Raw genomic sequence first — 19,409 nt, forward strand, 5'->3', positions numbered from 1 at the left:
TCATTAAAATAATAATATACTACAATGTACACAGTATGTTTTGGTGAGATAGAGTTCAATGATAAGTTTTCTATTTTTTTGTCAGTGGCAGAGTTAGGAAAACCTAGGTAGAGATCTCCAATTACACATTTTCTAAGGTTAATGACTGCAGTATTTGCATGTATATAGGTTTGAGTAAGCCTTGTAGTTGATAAAAGATCAAAATGCAAGATGAAATCAACAAACATACGTTTAACTTAAAAATAACCTGAAACTGAGTTTCAGAATAACACAATAAATTGTAAAGTATTATGACCAGGTGATGGAAATATAATTAAAGTAGTGATGAAAAATTTTTGAAAGGATAAAACAGTTCCATTGGACTTATCTTTCTGTGAAAGTTTAAACTCCAGAGCTACTGCTAACTGCAGGGGAAAAGAAACTAATTAAAACATTTTTGTTAATAACTTTTAGGAATATTCTCCAACCATATAGTGAGGACTTCAGTTCCAAACTCTAAGCAAAAATTTCAGGAAAAAAAAAAATCAAGGGAATAATTGTAAAAGATGTAACACTACCTGCTTTACGTTGATTATAGCGTTGCTGTCATTGAAGGAAGTTTTCTCTAACAATTCTTTTGTGTTATATGAAATGATCATTAATTATCAAGTACAGTATGTACTGTAAGAAACACACAAAGAGATTTCAAGAGCAAAGTGGTCTGATTACTAAAGAGAAAAACAGTAGCTCTTCCCCAATTTACTGGATAGGTAGACAATTTTATAACAATCCTATCTGAACTGGCTTCAAATTTCTACTAGCATTCTTTGTAACAACTCTGTAACAATTTTCTACCCTGATCCCAGTAGTTTTAACAATAGATTGTTGGCAAATATTTTATCGTCTGGACGTCCAAGAACTCCAATTATCTCAGTAAATGACGTTTAGTGATCAAGATTACCCCTCAATCTTTACTGCCACCTGTCCATACTCTTGGGCACGTGCGCGCGCCTACACACATGCACGCTCTCAGCATTCACCCAAAAATAATAGAAATGGAGGTTCTAAACCCAGACCCACACCCATGCCCCCATGCAAAAAGTGGCAAACAAGGAGCAGAGTTTCTGGTTGGGTCAGAATAAGTCATTTGCAGGGTTGGAGTTGAAGCCTTTTCCGTCCTACAGCCTTCCCTGGGCACTAATCAGAAGTCTCCCAAGGAAGAAACGGCTAGGGACTTTTCACCCTGCTTCCTTCTGGTCTCTTTCTACCTCTCATTCCTTCCCACCTCAGTTTCCCTAGCACTACCAGTGGACACCCACCCTAAGAGAGTAAAACTCCGTTCCTTCTCGCAGTCTTAAAACTAGTTTGGAAGGTACCGAAGTGTCTGCGCAAATTTTGCGCGCAGTTCCCACGCGCCCGCTTCTAGTATCCAACTTTCCCTACTCTCTCTCTCCCGGCTTCTCAACTTTTCCCTCTGCTTCGAACCGGGTACGAGGCGGAACTGTTAAGGCGGGTGGAAGGATCTTCCACCCCGAGAAACTGACAAGTTACCCCACTCCCGCCCCCTCTCGGTAGATCCTCCCCCCAGTGATCGTTCATTAGCATAAAACCGGTCCAGCCAGACACCGGGTCCCTCCGCCTCCAGGGTTCGCGCGCTTTGCCCGGCTGTGGTAGCCACGGCAAAGGGCATACAGGTCTGCAGAACATCCCAGTGCAAAGCTTGCACCTGTTCATTGCGAGAGCTAACCTTAAAAGGGGGGGGGGGGGGGGGAGAAGAAGAAGAGGGAGGAAAAAAAAAAAAAAAAGGAAAAAGAAAACCAGTTTGGAGAACGAGAGTGTGCGCTATAGTCTTCTTTCCTCATCTCTCCAGTTCAGCTTCCAAGAGTCTCAGGCACCCGGTCACCTCCCCCTACAGAAGGAAACCTGCCGGTTCCCTGCATCTGCCCCGGGGCTAACGTACCCCTTTATCTTCTTTGCACAAGCTCACAGGCGGACACACGCACACGTGCGCGCACACACAGACCCCTCCCCTCAGCGGGCTTCCCCTCAGGGCTTTGGGGCTGAGCTTGCTGTGGGTCCCTCGGGATTGCCCTGGGCCTCTCGGCCTCGGAGGTCTTTCCCCTCCCGACCCCGAAGGGGCCCACTCCCGCGGCTTCCTCGCGGGCCCCTCACCCGGGGCGCGAACTCCAGCTCCCGAACCCTGCGGTCAGGGTCACGACCTCTCCCCACCCCCGGGACGCGGCTCGGCGCCGCCGACCAACCCCACCGGTGCCCCTGGGCTCGCGGTGGAACCCGGGCTCGAAGGAGCACACACTCGGGCAGCCGCGGCTGAGAGGGGTCTCCAGACGCCGGCGCGGCCCAGGAAGGGGTCGTGGCTCCAGGAAACGCACCGTCCTCCTCCTTCCCACCCCCTCCGTCCCGAGGCTTGGGGTTCCCGCGTCCCCCCAGCGGCCCAGCCCCTGAGCCCAGGCGAGCAAGGTGCGGACCGGGCGGAAGAGTGAGATCTGGGCAGGGTGAGGTGCCAACTTCTCAGTAGGTCGGGAGCAGCTGGCGAGCCTCGAGGAAAGGGAGGAGAGGGCCGTGCTCTCCAGGGCGCGCGGCTCGCGGGCGCGCGGAGCCAGCGGCGCCAGGAAGGGAGCGAGGGAAGGGTGAGGAGGCGGGAGGGAAGGGACCGCGGGCGGCGGGGCTGCCCCCGCTCTTTACCTTGCGTTGGTGCAGTCATTGTAGAGGGTCTCGAAGTCCTTTCTGGAGATGAGTTTGCAGCGGTTCACTCCGGGCTGGATGGCGCCCAGTCCCCTCAGGATGCGAACCTGTTCCACATTGCACACCACCGGCGTGATCTCCAGCCGCTTCAGCTTGGTGTAGACCGTGTGCAAGCCCCCCACCAAGTGCTTCAGGAACAGGTCGAAAGCCTGGGGCAGGCAGATCAGCTCGCAGCCCTCCACCGTGAAGGAAGCCACTTTGGCCCCCCTCAGATCCACCATTTTGCACTCATTATTCTGAGGGGTGTTTTCCACTGGGGACGGGGTCGAGTACACGGGTTTCCCGGGGAGGGGGCCGCAGCTGCTGCTGCTGCTGCTGCTGCTGCTGCTGCTGCTACTGCTGCTGCTGCTGCTACTGCTGCTGCTGCTGCTGCTGCCGGTGCTCGCGTTGATGGGGGTGCTGGAGGCGCCGCCGCCGCCAGCGCTAATGCCGCCGCCGCCGCCGCCGCCGCTGCTGCCGCCGCTGCTCGCGGTCGCCAGGCTGGGGTTGCAGTTGCTGCCGCCGCCGCCGCCGCCGCCGCCGCCTCCGTTGCCCGCGCCGCCGCCGCCGCCGCCGCCGGTGGAGGTGACTGTGGCCGCCGCCGCCGCCGCCGCCGCCGCCGCCGAAGCGATGGGCTCCGGCCGGAACAGAGTTGGCCCTGAGGACGCCGGGGGCCCGATGGACGGAGCCGGAGACGAGGTCGCCGAGGAGGTGGAGGTGGTGGTGCCGGAGGAGGAAGCAGACGTGGAGATCGGGGGTTGAGGGGGGACCAGCTGGGTCGGAGGGATCAAAGCCGCCGGCACTGCCATGGTCACATATAAGGGGAAACAGGAGAAGGAGAAGCGAGGGGAAAAGTTGCCACACACCCCGGGGAGGGGAAGGGGGAAAAGGGGGGAGAAGGAGCTAGGGGGCAACAAGAACAACAACTCGAGGGGAGAACGAGAAGGAGAAAGGGAGAGAAAGGGGCATAAAAAGGAGGTGAGGGTAAAGAAAGAGCGAGCGCAGGAGGGGCGAGCGCGAGAGGCGCTCTGGAGAGAAACGCACAAAAGTGTCCCGCAAGTCGAAATGCGAGTCCTCTCCGGGGGCTGGGATCGGGGGCTGGTTTGGGGGGGGGGCGGGGGCGGGGAGGGTCGGCTGTTGTTGTGTGGGTCCCGCTCTAGCACAAAGTTAAGGATGAAGGTGAAAAGGAGGAGGTTTGAAGGACTTGGGTTCTCCCTGGCAAGTACATTGATCAAAGATTGAGGGGGGAATGACAGAGAGAAAATGAGCTGAAAAGTGCAGGCTGCCGGCTGGACGAGTTGTTGTTGTCACACGGTGCAGAGGGGAGGAGCTCCGGAAACTTGAAATACCCTTTGAAGCCGCAAAAACCTCACTCACTAGTATTAACCCAAATTATCCAACCAGGAACTCGGAGCAGACACTCCGAGAGCGCGAGACGCAGACGGAAAGCCAGTGAGGGAGCCCAGGAGGAGGGGAGGGGGTGAATAAGGAAGAAACTATGCGAGGGACGGAGAGGAAAAGCCGGGGACACAGAAGTGGCGATCGGAAAAGCAGAGGGAGATGATCTCCTTCTCTTCTTCTACTACCGTTAGGTTGCGTGTCTAATATTCCCTTTCGTCCGCGACGACTCGTAATTTTATTCCAAAACCTTCTAAGCAATCGCCTGCCAACTTAAAGAGGAGTCAGAGCGCTCTGAGCTCTCCTTCAAGGATTTAGGATACATCTCCGCTCATTTTTGCAATAAGATACAAATGAAAACACATCCCCTCACTTGATGATTATTAAGAAATTATTTTCAGGAAGACTCACATGTAAGCAAAGCCTACGTTTTCTGCATCTGATTGTTTTACTCTATGTATTAGATTATTTGTTAGCGATTTGTTAGCTTAAAGATAGTGGAAATTCCAGGACAGCTTTCAAATTGTGGGGGGAAAGTCAGTCTGAAGTCACTTAAAAATAATGGAATCCTCTGTATTCAGTTTCTTATTTCCTGATGGATTGTGGAAAGAAATGCTTGCCACGATGTGGATCGTTCAGAATAACTTCACTTTCACCTCAAAGGCAGGTCAGAAATGCTTATTTTACCTAGAGACTTTTTAAGGAGATCGGACATCCTGGAAGATTTAGAAAGTGAAAAACAAGAAAACACTGAATTTTTTCTTACTTAAAACTCTGTAATTAATTCACCTGTCTTGCACAGAAAACAACTATCCTCGCATCCTGTAAGACCCAAAGCTAATTGCCAGTGTGTTAGTTGAGTAACACATTTTCTTTCATATTTGAGAAGCTCCAGTGTATTTGGGGAAAGTCCTTTTCAGTTTGTCAGTACAAATGTGTTTTGTAAATAATGAAAAGAACAAAACAAGCTCACTAGTTGACTTGTAAAGGCAGAAAGGGTGCTATTTTTAAGCTGTGCTTAAAAAGACTAGGCTGAGTTTAGACTGACTCTCTTCCTCTTTGCCTTCTTTCCTTCTCTTTCTTCCCTTTCTAACTTGTTGCATGGAGCTATTTTTTTTTCAAGGATTCTTGACCAACATATGATCTGAGCATAGGTCAAGTTTGTTCTCTGTTTGTATCTCTAGGAATCTTAAATAATTAGGCTTTAATCCTGCCTGCACATGTTTATTAGCGTCACAATATAGAAACAATGCTTTAGCATTGGGCATATTTAAAAAGTAAACTATTAGCATCAGGTTCACCGTGTTGGGAAATTTCACAATGAAATTCTACCATTTTGGTGCTGAAATGATTATCACATTTCCCTTTGTCATTTTAATTCTCTAAACTTTTTGAAGTTTAGTGTCAGAAGTTACTGGAAATATCTACAGAGAAATATGGCACCACTGACTAATTTGTCTAAGTTGATGCTAAACTTTTGGGGTCCCACCAGTTACATCAGGAGGCTTTTCAGAGTAATAAGAATTCAGAAAACTGATTGTTGCCAAAAAGTAGATAAACTTCTACAAAGATAGCTGAAGTTTACACAGTTGTTTGGCCTGGTTAGCCAGTGTATTTTAATACACTCAGAAATAATTTATATTACTTTTTCACTACTCCTATCAGTCCTCCAAAATAGGGATTCGATATATATCACATATATCAAAACACCAAGTTAAATGTTCACACATGTTTTAGAAAATATTACCTTTTTTAAAAATGTCAAATTACTATGCTAATGAGAGGAGGAGGAGAAGATATTGAGCCCTGAAATACTAATTTTATTTTGGAATTGCTTGCACAACTTTAATAAACTCTGAAATAGTTTGAAATGCTAAACTATAGTTTCCTCCTTTTAAATTCCAGATTCAGAAATTGGAAAAAAAAATTGGAATTAAGTGCTGAAAATCTGCCCTTCCCATTCTCGTTTCTCACATTTCCTTAAACCGCCACTCACCCAATACCTGCCACATTCGGAAGCCACAGGCAGGAAGTAATAATAGCTGACCAAGGCATAATCCCACCCAGCTTCGAAGCAAACTCCAAATTTTCTATAGGGAATCCTATGCCTCCCAGCACAGGCTCCGTTCCTGGGTAGGGCTTGGGGCATTACCTCCACCTGGATGGGAGCTCACTCCCTCCACCTCAGGTCTCTCTCATCCTTTTCTGGGAACTACCACTTGCCCCTTTGATCAAACAATAGGGTTAGAAAAAGCTTATAATGCAAATTGAAATGAGTAAGGAAAAAGACCTCAAATATTTTAAGATTTAAGATTCTTTCTCTCCTTTTTTCTTTTTCTTCCCCCCCCCCCATTTTTTTCCTTTTTTGAGAAATGTTACCAACGATTAAGGCAAACAGTATTTAACAACAGCAGATAAATCAACTCCACAGAGATTTCAAATTCTCACTCTTTCCACTGCATCTTCAGCTTTCAAAGCTTTTGTCTCGTTTGTTTATTGTTTTACATCTCTGGCTGTTTCAGGTCCTTTTCCTCCATCTCATCTTTTCCAACCTGCACTCAATTTGCATAAGCAAAACTCAAAGTACTGTAACTGATATTAGAAAATTCTCCCTGTGTTTTGTGAAGACGTATTGTGCTGAAATCAATAAGACTGTTTAAAATTCAAAGACCTGCAAATCGTTCTGTTTGTCCTTTGATAGGGCCTGTGCTGATTAAAATGCTACCAAGAAAGCTTAATTGCTGCACTAATTAAGAAGTCTTTAATTTCTTTCCTAGGATGTCGTTTGAAGCTGAGCTTGTACCAGTTCAGGGAAGGTATTTTCTTCCCTCCCTCTGCCCCCTCTTGGCCCCTCCCCTCTCCTCCCCGCTCCTCCCTTGCCCCCGACGACATCCCAATGAATGGGAACTAATAGACAGAGTGGTCTCAGGTCTCACCATCTATTACTTAACAAAAATCGACACAGGATACAGAGTTCAGTGCAGTATGAAATGCAGTTTTCAGAAGAGCTGTGAGGTTGTAGGAGACAGTAGGGAAATGCAGAGTAGCTGTTGCAGCTCAAGTCCCGGTGAATACCTGGATGACAACAGGCACTTTAGCTCGATGATGAGGGCATCCTATTTGGTTAAAAGGGGGCAGTGACAAGGAAATGCTTCTACTGAAACAGGGAAACATAAAAATGTATTTTCCAAACCTCTGGTTTAAAAAAGAAGAATAAATCTGTAGGAAGGAGGATTTATAGTTGGGATTTGGTAAGTATCATTTTATTTTATGAGTATAAAATCATGAATTCTATGGGGATTTATTTTTGACCCTTTTTATAACCCAGGGTGGCATAGCACTGTATTACATCCTTTCCATCCTTTTCTATTGACCTATTTTATTCACTGATTTCTCAAGTGGGGAAACTGACTAAATGATTTCACAAAGCTTTCTCTGTAATCAATAGTCATTTTTTAGGTTTATTCATGCTGCATTATAATTCTGGTAAATGACTGCAAAGCAGAAGATTGTAAGAAAGATACCAATATTGACAAAGCCAAGATAAGTCATGTCTTTAAATCCTCAGAGTTTCAAATAGCGATTGATATAGTTATTTGAAAGAAAAAGATTGAAAAATGCATATTTCATGGAATATAAAAAAAACAACAAATGATTGGGTAACTTAAAGACAACACATATCTGCATATGTTTCTTGTATATCTCAAGATTTCCTGAAAGCTTTGAGTATCCTCTTTTTACAGCATCACTAAGTGAAACAGAAACAATTTGGGCATATGCACAAAGGCAACAAGAGAAGGTTCGTTACAATTTTATTCTTTTAAGTTTTTCCCAAGTTCTGTTAGAAGCATGCACAGAAAAAATACAGATATATTCTCCAGATATATACTGAATTCCTCTCAGTGACAGGACAAGGAGATAACACGCTTAATAGATTCAAAGGGAGATTTACCATTCTGAGCACGACGTCACTCTAATTATGTTTACTCTAATTGAAAGCAAGGTTTTTTGGAATCTGAAATTACTTTCAGAATTTTTTTTTAAATAATGCAAGTGGATCAAATGTTGATCACAAGCATTTCAATCTTTCAAAATGTATTGGAAAATTAAATGAAAAGTGGAGTTTGGTACAAACAATGCCCCAGGGCAAAAAACAACTAACACTAGATTTTCCAGTCCAGCCATAACACAAATCAATTTGAGCACACTTCTATGGCCAGACTGCCAGATTGTTATGACTGCTAATTCACTCAATCAAAGAGTGCATTAGCACACCCGGCACAAATAGCTTTAACAATAGAGTGCACTTCTGAACAATTCTAAGATATATCACAACGGAGAAGTAAAGAGGAAGATCATTTTTACATCTGCATATTTACTAATGGACCTGTTTCCTTAATAGGAAAAAGAAAAAAAAAAAAGACTGAGATTAACTTCAGGCAGAGGTTTATTAAAGAGCTATCCAAGTTTGGCAAATCTAGAAAGATATCAGGGTACCAGTAGTTCACTGACTTTGTTAAACGTTTCTCAGGAGAGAGTCCAAAATTGATGTTTGCACTTCAGTAGTAAATCATTGAAGATGGAGAAATTATGCCAAGTAACTCTCTCAAGCCTTTTTAACTTAGACACTCGGCCTCTCCAATCAGCTCAGCAGATAAACTTTGACTGCTTTAAGTTCAGACTTCTCAACTTCTATACTTTCTGCCTCTGCCTGCCCCACTTAGGGTTCCAACTTCTGACTCTTAGTGACTCTCACTTCCACAGTCTTCCCCTCTTTTCCAATTCCCTGCCTCTTCTCAAGAACAAGAACAAGGCTTTTATCTCACAGATACACTCTCTAATCAGGCTCAGAGAGCTCCGTGATAAATTACCCAAAGGACAGAAGGTGGGGAACTGAAGGTGAACACACTATAACTTGAAGCACTGAAACTTTGCATTACAAACTTCCGTCCTTAATAAAGAAGTGCTTTAAATGGTTATAAATAACTCTGACCTGTTTAACAGCATGGAAATGCATGGACCGTATATATATGCTTACAGAATGCATATTGTGATTATCTCTTCATATTCCTGTTTGAGTAGATCTCAGAGCTAAATGGCAGGGTTTGCACCACTGTTCCTCTCTCCCTAAACTTCTACCCTCACCTCCTTTTCTCCTGGTTGAGAATGAAGGTGACATGGAGCCAAAAATACTCTGTTGGTTGTGGAGCATATTTTAAGAAATCTTGAAACCCATGCCAGGGGAGAGAGACGGTAATGGCAAAGAGAAGTATCATTACAAAGGAAAGCAAAAATCATCCTGGAATTGTTTTCCTGACTCCAAACTACATCATTTCCATGACAGGCAGTCAACTCTCCCTGATAATTTAGTTATACTTGTCCATCACTCTTTACTTCCAGTGTAAGTGTCCTAATTCCATCTGTGGGTTGGTATTGAGTTGCACCGCCAAATATTTGATAAAAAAACAAACACAGTGAGATCATTTTAGAGTTGGATTGTAAAAGGAAGCAGCAACAAGAATAATATAAATTGAGACTAATTCCCTTCATCTCTTCAGTCAGACCATTGTGAGGGGAAAAGCAGGCTGGATTGAAGTAAGGTCAAAAAGTCAGGCAGACATTTAAAGTCCCAGCTTTCTAGTAAATATTCTACCTTCAATTGTACCTTTTAATATGAGGCAGTTTCTACATGTCATGCATCTTTCTTTTTAAATACCCCCAACTCATTTTCCTCTAAAGATCAGTATTAAGACCTATGAATGGTTTAAGGGGCTGGGAATGGGGGTGGGAAGAAGCCTTACATCAGATAAATGTGTGTTTGATATTAGAACGTGAATTATTGCATGATTTTGTGATGTTAGGAGAAATGTATTAAACTCGATTTTAAAAGTTTATATTGATTGACTGCTTTCTTGTTGTAATTCATTATCTTAGTCTTTTTTCCTCTTTGCTTTATTAAGAAAAGAAGACGTCACTGTCTAACAAATAGCTTATAAAAATTGTTCTATTTGAAGTCAGAAATTTCAAGGATTGTTAGAAAAGAATAAACTGTTTATTTATTTATTGCCCTTCAGAACAAAGAGTGTTTTTTTTTTTTTTAAGTTGAAAGAATAACAATTGCCACCTTCTAGCCGGTGATCTTGTATGTCAAGTTTCAGCCCAGAGCAAATTTTTACAACAAGTTATAAACCCCCTGTAACAGAGGGTTTATTATAATGGAAGTGCTGACACAACCTTAACTATAGCGTTGTAAACGGCTATGCTATAATATCCATTAAGCAGAAAGAAAAATAAGCTGGCTGATCAATAATTTATACAAAGAGTACCAACTGCAGACATAATAACTGTAATGTTTGCAAAGCAATCTCTCTGCTCTCCAGGCTTAACAGTAAACGCAAACTAGCAACGCTGTTAATTTCCAACTCCTACAGATAAGAATACAAACAAATTACTTAAAATTATATTTTGCTCAACATTTAGCATGCCTCGATGGGATAAAATAAAATTTAATTATGATGCAACTTGTGCGGGATGCAAAGCTGTTTTGTTTTCCAGCACATTTTATTATGAAAGGACATTCATTTGGAACATCAATTATGAGGAAATAGTATGTTTCAATGAGTTGACTTGGGTCAGGCAGGCTCTTCTAAGAGTTATTCAGACATGGAAACAGATTGACACTATTTAACTTCAAAGAAAGTTACAGGGCTTTACAGAGCCACAACCTGAAATACAATACTGCAAGCTCTGATCCGAGTCAACTGTCAGTAAAAACACACCTTGTCATTAGAGTTCATGGGAAAAAAGACGCTGGCTTGAAAAATGTGGCCATCATTAGCATCCAGTGACTCTTGGAGTGCTCAATTAACGGTAAGCCTCATTTGCATGGAAGCAAGATGTGTCATTTCTACCTAATAAACGTGCACCATAAAGTGTGAGCATTATTTTCTTTCCTGGAAAAATTTTTGAAAGTAGCTTTTCGTATATGTCCATATTTATTACCGCCTTGCTTTTTATAATGTCCACATGTGTGGAGTGTGTCATTTTGATATTTTTGTTCTTGTAGATGGCTTTTAAAGCAGGAAAAGACTTGAGAGGTGGAAAAGAAGGAAATACAAGATCTGAAGGATCCCCAAACGCCCAGTATGTACATACTCAAGGTTGAACCAGACTGCACATTTCGAAGGTTCACATCTCCATCAGTCTTTTTTGTCTGTTCATTTCCTGGGGGGGTGTGGAACCCAGTAGAACGAAGAGACATTGCTATCAGAGTTGTAAAATGGTGTATTACCCTGTGAGCAATTGCACTTGGAAAGGAACCAGTAATTTATATGAGAAGTGTTTAAGATTGCCTGCTCACCCAGTGATCCATGCCAGGTCAGTTCCAGTAATGCCAGAAAACAAAAGGAGGTGCACATCACCGGGAAAGAGACACCTCATATGCCTTAAGAGCTTGCGAAGGGGAGCACTAAAATGCCATTTTCTCAAATGAACTGGTCATTACCATTTAAAATCCTGAGGGGCTGTGGGGCTGGGGAGGAGAGAAGGAATTTTTCTTTTCATTTAACAGGGCTCTGAAGTACTAGTTTTAAGGGGGAGGCGTTTTGTTGTGATTGTTTCAGCCCTGAGCTTTAGCAAAGGTTAAATCCTGAAACAAAGGTGCATTTTTTAACAATGGAATGGAAAAGGATGAACACAATGGCTCTGAGAAAGTAACTGGCCCATTTTAAACTTAGAAATGAACCGTTTTGAGCATTACCGGCACAAATAGTAATAAGACCTCTCTGCTAGGAATGCCTGTGCCTGGCTCTAAGTTGTTGTTATTTTTTTTACTTGGATAGATTTTCCCAGATCAATCCCTCACTCCACCAGTTTCCAGGAGAGCATTATGGATGCTGGCAGGATGCTATATAAGAAACCACTTCCTAAGAATTCTTCACAGGCTGCTTTTTTCTTCTTTAACATAATCAAGGCACAGGCTAGGAGCAGTACTCTGGCAGAGGGGGACAGTCGCAGCACTGCCATCCTCAGGCACTTGCTTTCCCCCATATTATAAAGTCATTTTGGTTTTGAACCAGAGTTCATTTCATTCACATGGCCAGCATGCCTTCCTTGTGTATTGAGCAAAGGAACTCAAGAAAAAGACCATTTCCTATGTTGGTCAGCTTTTAGAACTTAGCAATTGACTCAAGATTCAGCACATCCAGGAATCTCTGCGATTTATCCCTGAGTATTGTAACTTCTATGGAGTTTGACGAGTAAGGCAATTATCAATGCTTTCACACTTGTTGATATATTTCTATTCCAGTGGTCTCAAGTCATTACTGTCCCTTTTGGATAGCTACGGTAATGTTTAGCCTGTGCTGGATGTTGGGTGATTGAAACTGCTTCTCTATTATCCACCCTTTTCCTTTGTCCCCAAATTGTGTTGACTGCTCATTCTTCAAATCATAGGTCATTTGATTCCGAACTGGATATTGAAGACTTGCAAAATTTTAGATATGCTCTGATTGGTTCTAATATACAACTAATTTAGAGTCATTCTTGAGGCAAAGATCCAGAGATACTAGATCAAATAGCTAGAAAAGAGAATCTTAAACCTATAACTAAGGCTTGCATCTGGGTCTCATATAAAATGAAATCTTTCCTTAGTCATCAGAGGACCCATTGGGGTCTTCACAAAGAATGGAATATAAGTGACAGTATATTCTGATGTGTTGCTACAGATGATGAAGGAATGCAGGTTCGCGCGTGAAATTCTGCCTCCCAGACATGAGCAAACAGAAGCATGTGCAATAGTTTGTGTACTCTTTACTTTAATACTGCTGTCACCTTAATGCACACAATCTCTGTTACATGAAGCGCACCTATTTTTGTGTACTGATTTGATGCTGGTTCCTGAGGATGTAAAGAAGACAAAGATATTCTTCCTGATCAGACCTTCATATACATGCTCTCGGTTGAGTCTTATTACCATAACATCAATGAAATTTTGCGTTAAGGAAGCCTGGAAGATCATCGAATCCCCAAATTGCAGGTCTGTTCCTGCCATTTTCCTATCCAGTGACCATGCCAGACATCACAAGTGGTTCTTAGATCCTTCCTTGGGAGCTCGGAGGCAATCTCAGAAACCTCCCCAGCGGACACTTGCAGACAGCCTCTCACTACCAAATCCATTAGATTCATCCTTACATATTATCCCTCATCTTGCAAAAGAGGAAACTGGCATGTTTTGTTAAAATATGAGAACTTGCCTCCGTACTCACAGCTAAGTTGAGGCTGAAGCCAGGAATGAGATTCAAGTCCTCAGTGTGGTTTATTTTTTTCCCCCCAGCTATTCTTGAAGGAAACCTTTTTTGAGTTAAGGAGAGGAAATATATATATATATATATATATATATATATATATATATATGATCACTTAATATATAAGGGGACTGCAAAAATAATAGACTGGCACAGTTGGATCTGGCCTCATGGTTCTTGGCCAGTTTCTACCACTGTGTAAAGAATTTCTCAATGTCCCGACAGGGCTACTGATGTGTTCTCTGTTGCTGCTCAAATGTATGCACTCGGGTGTTGGAAGGCAGAGTGATGAGGATGGAGAATCCTGAAAAAGAGTTGGGGAAATACTGTTATTTCAGGGATAAGATTTTGAGATCTAGAGAAATACTTAACTAGCACGTGATGTTTAAAAACTTAGTCAAAGTGCAAAAACCCCTGGGGTTCCTCAACTTTTGTGATGATCTCTGGTTTCCTTTGATTAGAAAAAGCAGCACCTACCAGTAAAAGTCATTTGTTGAAGTGCTTTGCAAAATCAGGCATGAAACCAGCAGTTGATTGTGTAAACACATTACTTATCTGTAGTCTCTTACCAGCCTTAGTTTGCTTTTCCATAGGGGACCCTCCAGCCTCTTTCTCCTATCCTTTTTCATCCTGACTTCAAGAAAGGGCACTCTCTACTTCTTTTCCAAGAGATGATTCAGGGATCACTCACAGCTATTCCCAACAGAGCAATAGCACAGCCCTCCTGCTGCCCCATTTAAATTGTCTGAACTGCATGGCTTTTTCATTTACTCTCCCTTTAGAGTGAGGCTGCAAAGTAGAGAAGACTTGAATGGCCTTGTATCTTCAAAGAAGCGCCTTGAGCTCTGGAATGCAACAAAGTAGGAGAAACCACTGAACACCAGGAAATGTCAACAATGAGGCGGGAATGCCTGGGCAGGTGGGTTGGGGCCTTACCCTAGGCATTCTCCAGGACAAGGCAACTGACTCAGCCGAATAAGAAAATGGGTCTTTTTCCCACAGAAACAAATCTGACTGATTCTGAAACACACCGATAACAGCAAGTGCATAAATTCGAACATTACGCTTAGCGGGGAGTACTTTTATATTTTTATGTAAGAGATTTGATTGACACATTGATGATCGTTCTTAGTAAAGAGGAATTAAAATTTCCAATAGTCTGAACATTTTGGTCCTAACAGGAAGCTTTAGACCTTGACTGAATAAAACATTAAAAAAGACATACGATCAAACCAGTTTCAATAGCTAAAATGCATTTACAATGATTTGAAGTCTATTTAAAGTAGAACTTAAAGGAAAGCAAAAATGTTCCCAAGTGCTGTATGCCAGTAGTAACCACTGGAAACTTAATTACTTCTAAACACCCAATATGAAAGTAAAGAATTCATAATGTATAATTGATAAGTTTCATTGTAACTATAATAAGTTTTAGGTGGCACATCCAGTAACTAAACAGATGGGCGTTTTATACGCCAATGTAAAGAGATAAACTCTTGTCTTCTATGTTGCTTTTTATCTTAATATTCAGGAATAATCATTATCAGTTTCTTAGCCAAAGTGTTCTAATAAATCTGATAGCTTATTGAATGTCCAAAAGAAGCCTCCGAGTCAGGAATTGTCAAGGGTAAATGTGCAAAGTTATGTATATTCGATTTATGTACATTAATATTATTACCAATCATAAGATGTAAGACATTCAAAATCAGTGTCAAAATAATGCTGCATTTGAAGTCTTCTAGATGTGTACAGCACTTATGCTGAACATTTTTTAAAAGAATATTTTCTATGAAAATATGCTTCTATTTTTACAGTTTGATTATTATTTTAATAATAGAATACTAAAGTATCTTTTTATAGTTTAGCTACACAGGAACAGTTTCAAGGAATTGCTTTATACATACACACACACACACACACACACATACTCACACATGTCTATTTTCAGAATTCTAAATAGCAATTATTTTCTTTATATTTATAGTCTATAACCCATGGTATTTTTGGTATCCAAAAAATACTTACTTTGTGTTTCTACTTAAGTAATTTTATTCTGAAAGCTCTCGGTAATCATAACAACACAGCTAAAAGTTTGTTTTGTAAACATTATACTTTATTATCAGCCTTTGTTTTCTGATACAATGCTTTAAAAATATCCTCTGTTGTAGAAAGGACATTGTTGCAAAAAGGCAGCTCAAAACTTGTCCTTCCCTTCCTTTCATTGATCTGTTGCCTCTTAGGTAATATGAACAGCTGTCTCCAGCTCACCCACAAGCGAGCTGAACATAATAATAAGGTAGTGTTACTGGCCTGCACCTATGCATGATTATGGAGAGAGTGCCAGTTCTTTCCACTAAAGATAAGGTAACAAAGATACCATAGAGAGGAAAACTGGTTAGCAGAAGCAAGTGAGGGCTTTTGACTTTAAGGTTCAGCGATTTCTCTGCTAACCACTGAGTTTCTCTTTCCGTTGGGTTTCCAATAAGGTGAAGGTGCCCTCTATAGGAGACTCCCAGTAAATGCTGCCTCTTTATATTTGGGTGACAGCATACAGTTCCCCCCCTTTCCAATTTATAAACAAACAAACAACAAACAAACACACTACTCTCTGTTAACACAAGTTTGAACTCTTTTATAAATCCTAGAGGGAAATTAGTATCAAGCCCATAATCAGCGATGTAAATCGAGCGCCTTTTCAAATGAGAGAAATTCAACACTGAGAAAGCTGTTACAGCACATTGGTGTTTGATATTTACTGACATTGTGATATGTAATGGGATGGGTAGTATAAATTTCGTGTTGTTGAAGGCAGAATGACAGAAGGCCTTGGCATAGTTCAGTGAAAAGTGGGCCTAAACAGAAGAATCCACATGCAGAGAGACACATTCACCACCTAATAAATACACCTCCCCAAAAGGTCTTCTTATCTTCCCTTCTTATAAAGGTTACCATAATGCAGATTCATTATCAGTCCCACTGGGTAGCATATAGCTTGGTAAGAAATTGCTTTTGTTAGCATGCTCATAGAAAGAGATTAGCTATTTCACCAGATCTCTTGGGGCTATTTGAAATTTTGGGAATTCTCTCTGTAATTTAAAATGGAAGTTAAAGCCAATGTGAATAGACGAGGGAAAATCTCACAAATTACACCTCTCCATCTGGAAGTTTCTTCATCACTCATTGCAAAAGTACAAGCTGAAATCACATTTGTTACAGGCAGGAGAGATTTCATCTGTGATGTTACAATTATGTGTATTAGTAATGTTTTAATAACTAAGCATTTTGGTTGCAAAGAAAAATCTAAAATTTAAATGCCCGATAGGGTTTGGTTTGAAATTTTGGTCTTTAGTGACTTTGCGTATTACTTAGACTTTATCACTGAATCCCTCTATTTACATTCTTTGGACTATGACTTTAGCCTCTGTGGAATGTGTGTAGGAAGGAGTCTAGTATCACCTGCAGTGCAAGTGAGGGGATGAACAAGTGGGCATGAGAGCATAAGAGAAAGAAACATCTGCCTCCTTTTACCTATCCATCTACTTCTTTCCTTAGCTATCGGTTCAAACATCTTTTCTCTATGAATCTATGTTCTCATAGTATGGCGTATGGACCTCAGGGACAAAAACATTTATGGAGCAATTACTAGATGCCATGCACTGTGTTAAATGCTTTACATAAGTTATCTCATTTACTCTTCCTAACATATGAAAGGCAGGCAATTATTATTATCCCAAAGCAAAAATGAGCAAACTGAGGCTAGAGGGGTTAAATTTCAGTCCACACCGGGCCGGCTTTCTTCTCTACTATAACACACTCCCTTTGGGTCTTCCTTATATTCCCACCTATTTTCGACATGCTCAACTTATCTGTGTCCCTGTCTTCCTAACACAGCTGCCTCCTGAATCCCTAACCAGGACTAATAAAGCAATCTGCTATCCCTCTGGATGACTGAGCATTGCTAAAGACTGTCCCACAGCTATGCAGATCGGTAGCCTTAATTATTCATGACTCTGAGTTACAAGCTTTAAATTTAAGCCAGTTTATCCAGAAAGGGTGCTGAAGAAGCTCCACATCGCCACATTAATAGGAGGTCACGGCTCCGGTTAGTTTTAGTGGTAACTGCAACCAGAGATTTCAGGCATTTCCTTATATTATCTCTGATCTCTGAGGACGCGTTTTTCAGGATGTCTTCCCCCAGTTTCGTGGTCTAGATTCTTTCCCGCAGCTGGATTCCCAGTGCCGAGTAGCAACCATACTCTGTGCATCTAGCTCTACCACCAGAGATGCACTGGGATTAGCTTTCTTGATACCTGAGGTCTGAAATCCAAGAACAGGCTCTGCATGGGTCACCCTGCGACATATACATGTTTCTGGTTGAAGAAACCTGTCAAGGGCGGTGGTAGCTAATGTTTAGGAATGTGTGGGATGCAAAATGAGACACCTGGCATTTAAAGCCTGGTCTGTGTGTGACCAGGGACAAGTTGACAACACAGTGCCTTGATTTCCTTATCTGAAAGGAAGGAGAGACTAACCGTATCTACTTCATTGCATTGTAATGATGATTATGTAATTTAAAATAAAGACCTTGAATAATTCCTGATTCTGAGTATGTTAGTTACCACCCATCATTCAGGCCTTAGGACTGGTTCAGGTTGACACAGATATCCATTCACAGATCAAGCACTGTAGCCAGTAAGGCAAAACAACTTAGCAAGAGAGATACGGGTTTTTGTTTTTGTTGTTGTTGTTTTAGGAGGGGAGCTGAGAAGTTTCGTAGAATGGGGAGACCTTTCCAGACGAACGATTGAGGAATACTTGACAGATAATCACCAGATGCTTGCTCTACAACCATGAAAAGTAATGTGATCTTTTATACCATTAGAGGGCCATTTATCTATCTTATGTGCCCTTGATCAGCTCTATCTCCCAGTCCCCTCAGTGATCATTCTAAAACTCGCTCATATGCTAAACCCAACTCCTGTATTAGATCCGTATTCTGTAGTGATAGTCCTGTTGCAACAGGAAATCGAAGACAATCAAGTTTTCACTATTTCTTGCTGGGATTGTTGCCAGAGGCTCCGAGTTGACTCTCCTTCCTAGTCTGGCCCTTCATCCACTCGCATCGTTTCCAGATCCACACTGGAATGTGAGTTCCCTGTCCTTAATATAATCTGTTCACACAAGACCCTATACTTAAACTCTTCAATGGCACGGCTTTGCCTTCAGAATAAAGTCCAAGGTAGTACGGAGCATGACCTTGAAGACCTTTTCTATCTTTCTTGTTTTGTATTTCAAAACTCCCAGGAATAATTTTTATTTTAGGAAATATAAAGTGCTAAGTTTGTAAATTAAATCACATGACACTTGTGATAAAAGTACTTCCATTCATTCTCCTTAGATATTGGACAGAATTCTGTTCTTTTACTTCTTAGTACTATTCTTAACTTGTAATTTTACGCTAGGTTGTTTACTCTTTTATTGTGTGACTACCTTTACTGGTACTAAGTTCCTTTAGACTTTTTCTGTTTCATTCCTTATTGTATTCTCTGTCCGGCATAGTGGTTGGAATATAGAAGCTATACAATGTTCACTGAGTGATAAATGACCTACCACGAGTAAAAGGAACAGACCATGTTAGAGCCCATGTCTTAGTTCTTCCTTATGAATGTCTCTTCCAACATTTACTTGCTTAATTTACTTAAGAATATAGTGTTTAGGGACACCTTGGTGGCTCAGGTGGCCAAGCATCTTCCATTGGGTTGGGGCATGATCCTGGAGTCTTGGCATGGAGTCCTGAGTACTTCTCTTCTCTCTGTCCCGATACCTTGCTTGTGTTCTCTCTCTCTCCAGTCAATCAATCAATCCTTTAAAAAGAGAATAGAGTGTTTACATAACTATATTATTAATATATATTATTAATAACTATTAATTTTAATAATAACATAATGGATAAATTAATAACTTATTAATTACTTCTTAATAACTTTC

General features: G+C 41.8%; 1 protein-coding gene and 1 long non-coding RNA gene across 3 annotated transcripts in view; one reads left to right on the forward strand and one right to left on the reverse strand.

The window, feature by feature from the left end:
* DACH1 (dachshund family transcription factor 1) overlaps positions 1-6,201 on the reverse strand; it is a 427,802-nt gene extending 421,601 nt beyond the window's left edge. The window contains exon 1 of one of the 2 annotated variants that reach the window (XM_082701392.1): positions 2,683-6,199. In XM_082701392.1, the coding sequence (XP_082557518.1) occupies positions 2,683-3,530 (848 nt within the window). In that variant the 5' untranslated portion in view covers positions 3,531-6,199. Of the gene's footprint in view, positions 1-2,682 lie in introns of both variants that reach the window. The other variant, XM_082701391.1, reaches the window with a different exon arrangement.
* Positions 262-18,575, forward strand: LOC309849115. Its single transcript, XR_014303496.1, has 4 exons — positions 262-2,457; positions 11,186-11,262; positions 14,207-14,343; positions 18,175-18,575. It is a non-coding gene; the product is annotated as an uncharacterized lncRNA (long non-coding RNA).
* Positions 18,576-19,409: the final 834 nt, after the last annotated feature.

Source organism: Mustela nivalis (genome assembly GCF_964662115.1).
Source record: "Mustela nivalis genome assembly, chromosome: 15".
Classification (NCBI taxonomy): Eukaryota; Metazoa; Chordata; class Mammalia; order Carnivora; family Mustelidae; genus Mustela; species Mustela nivalis.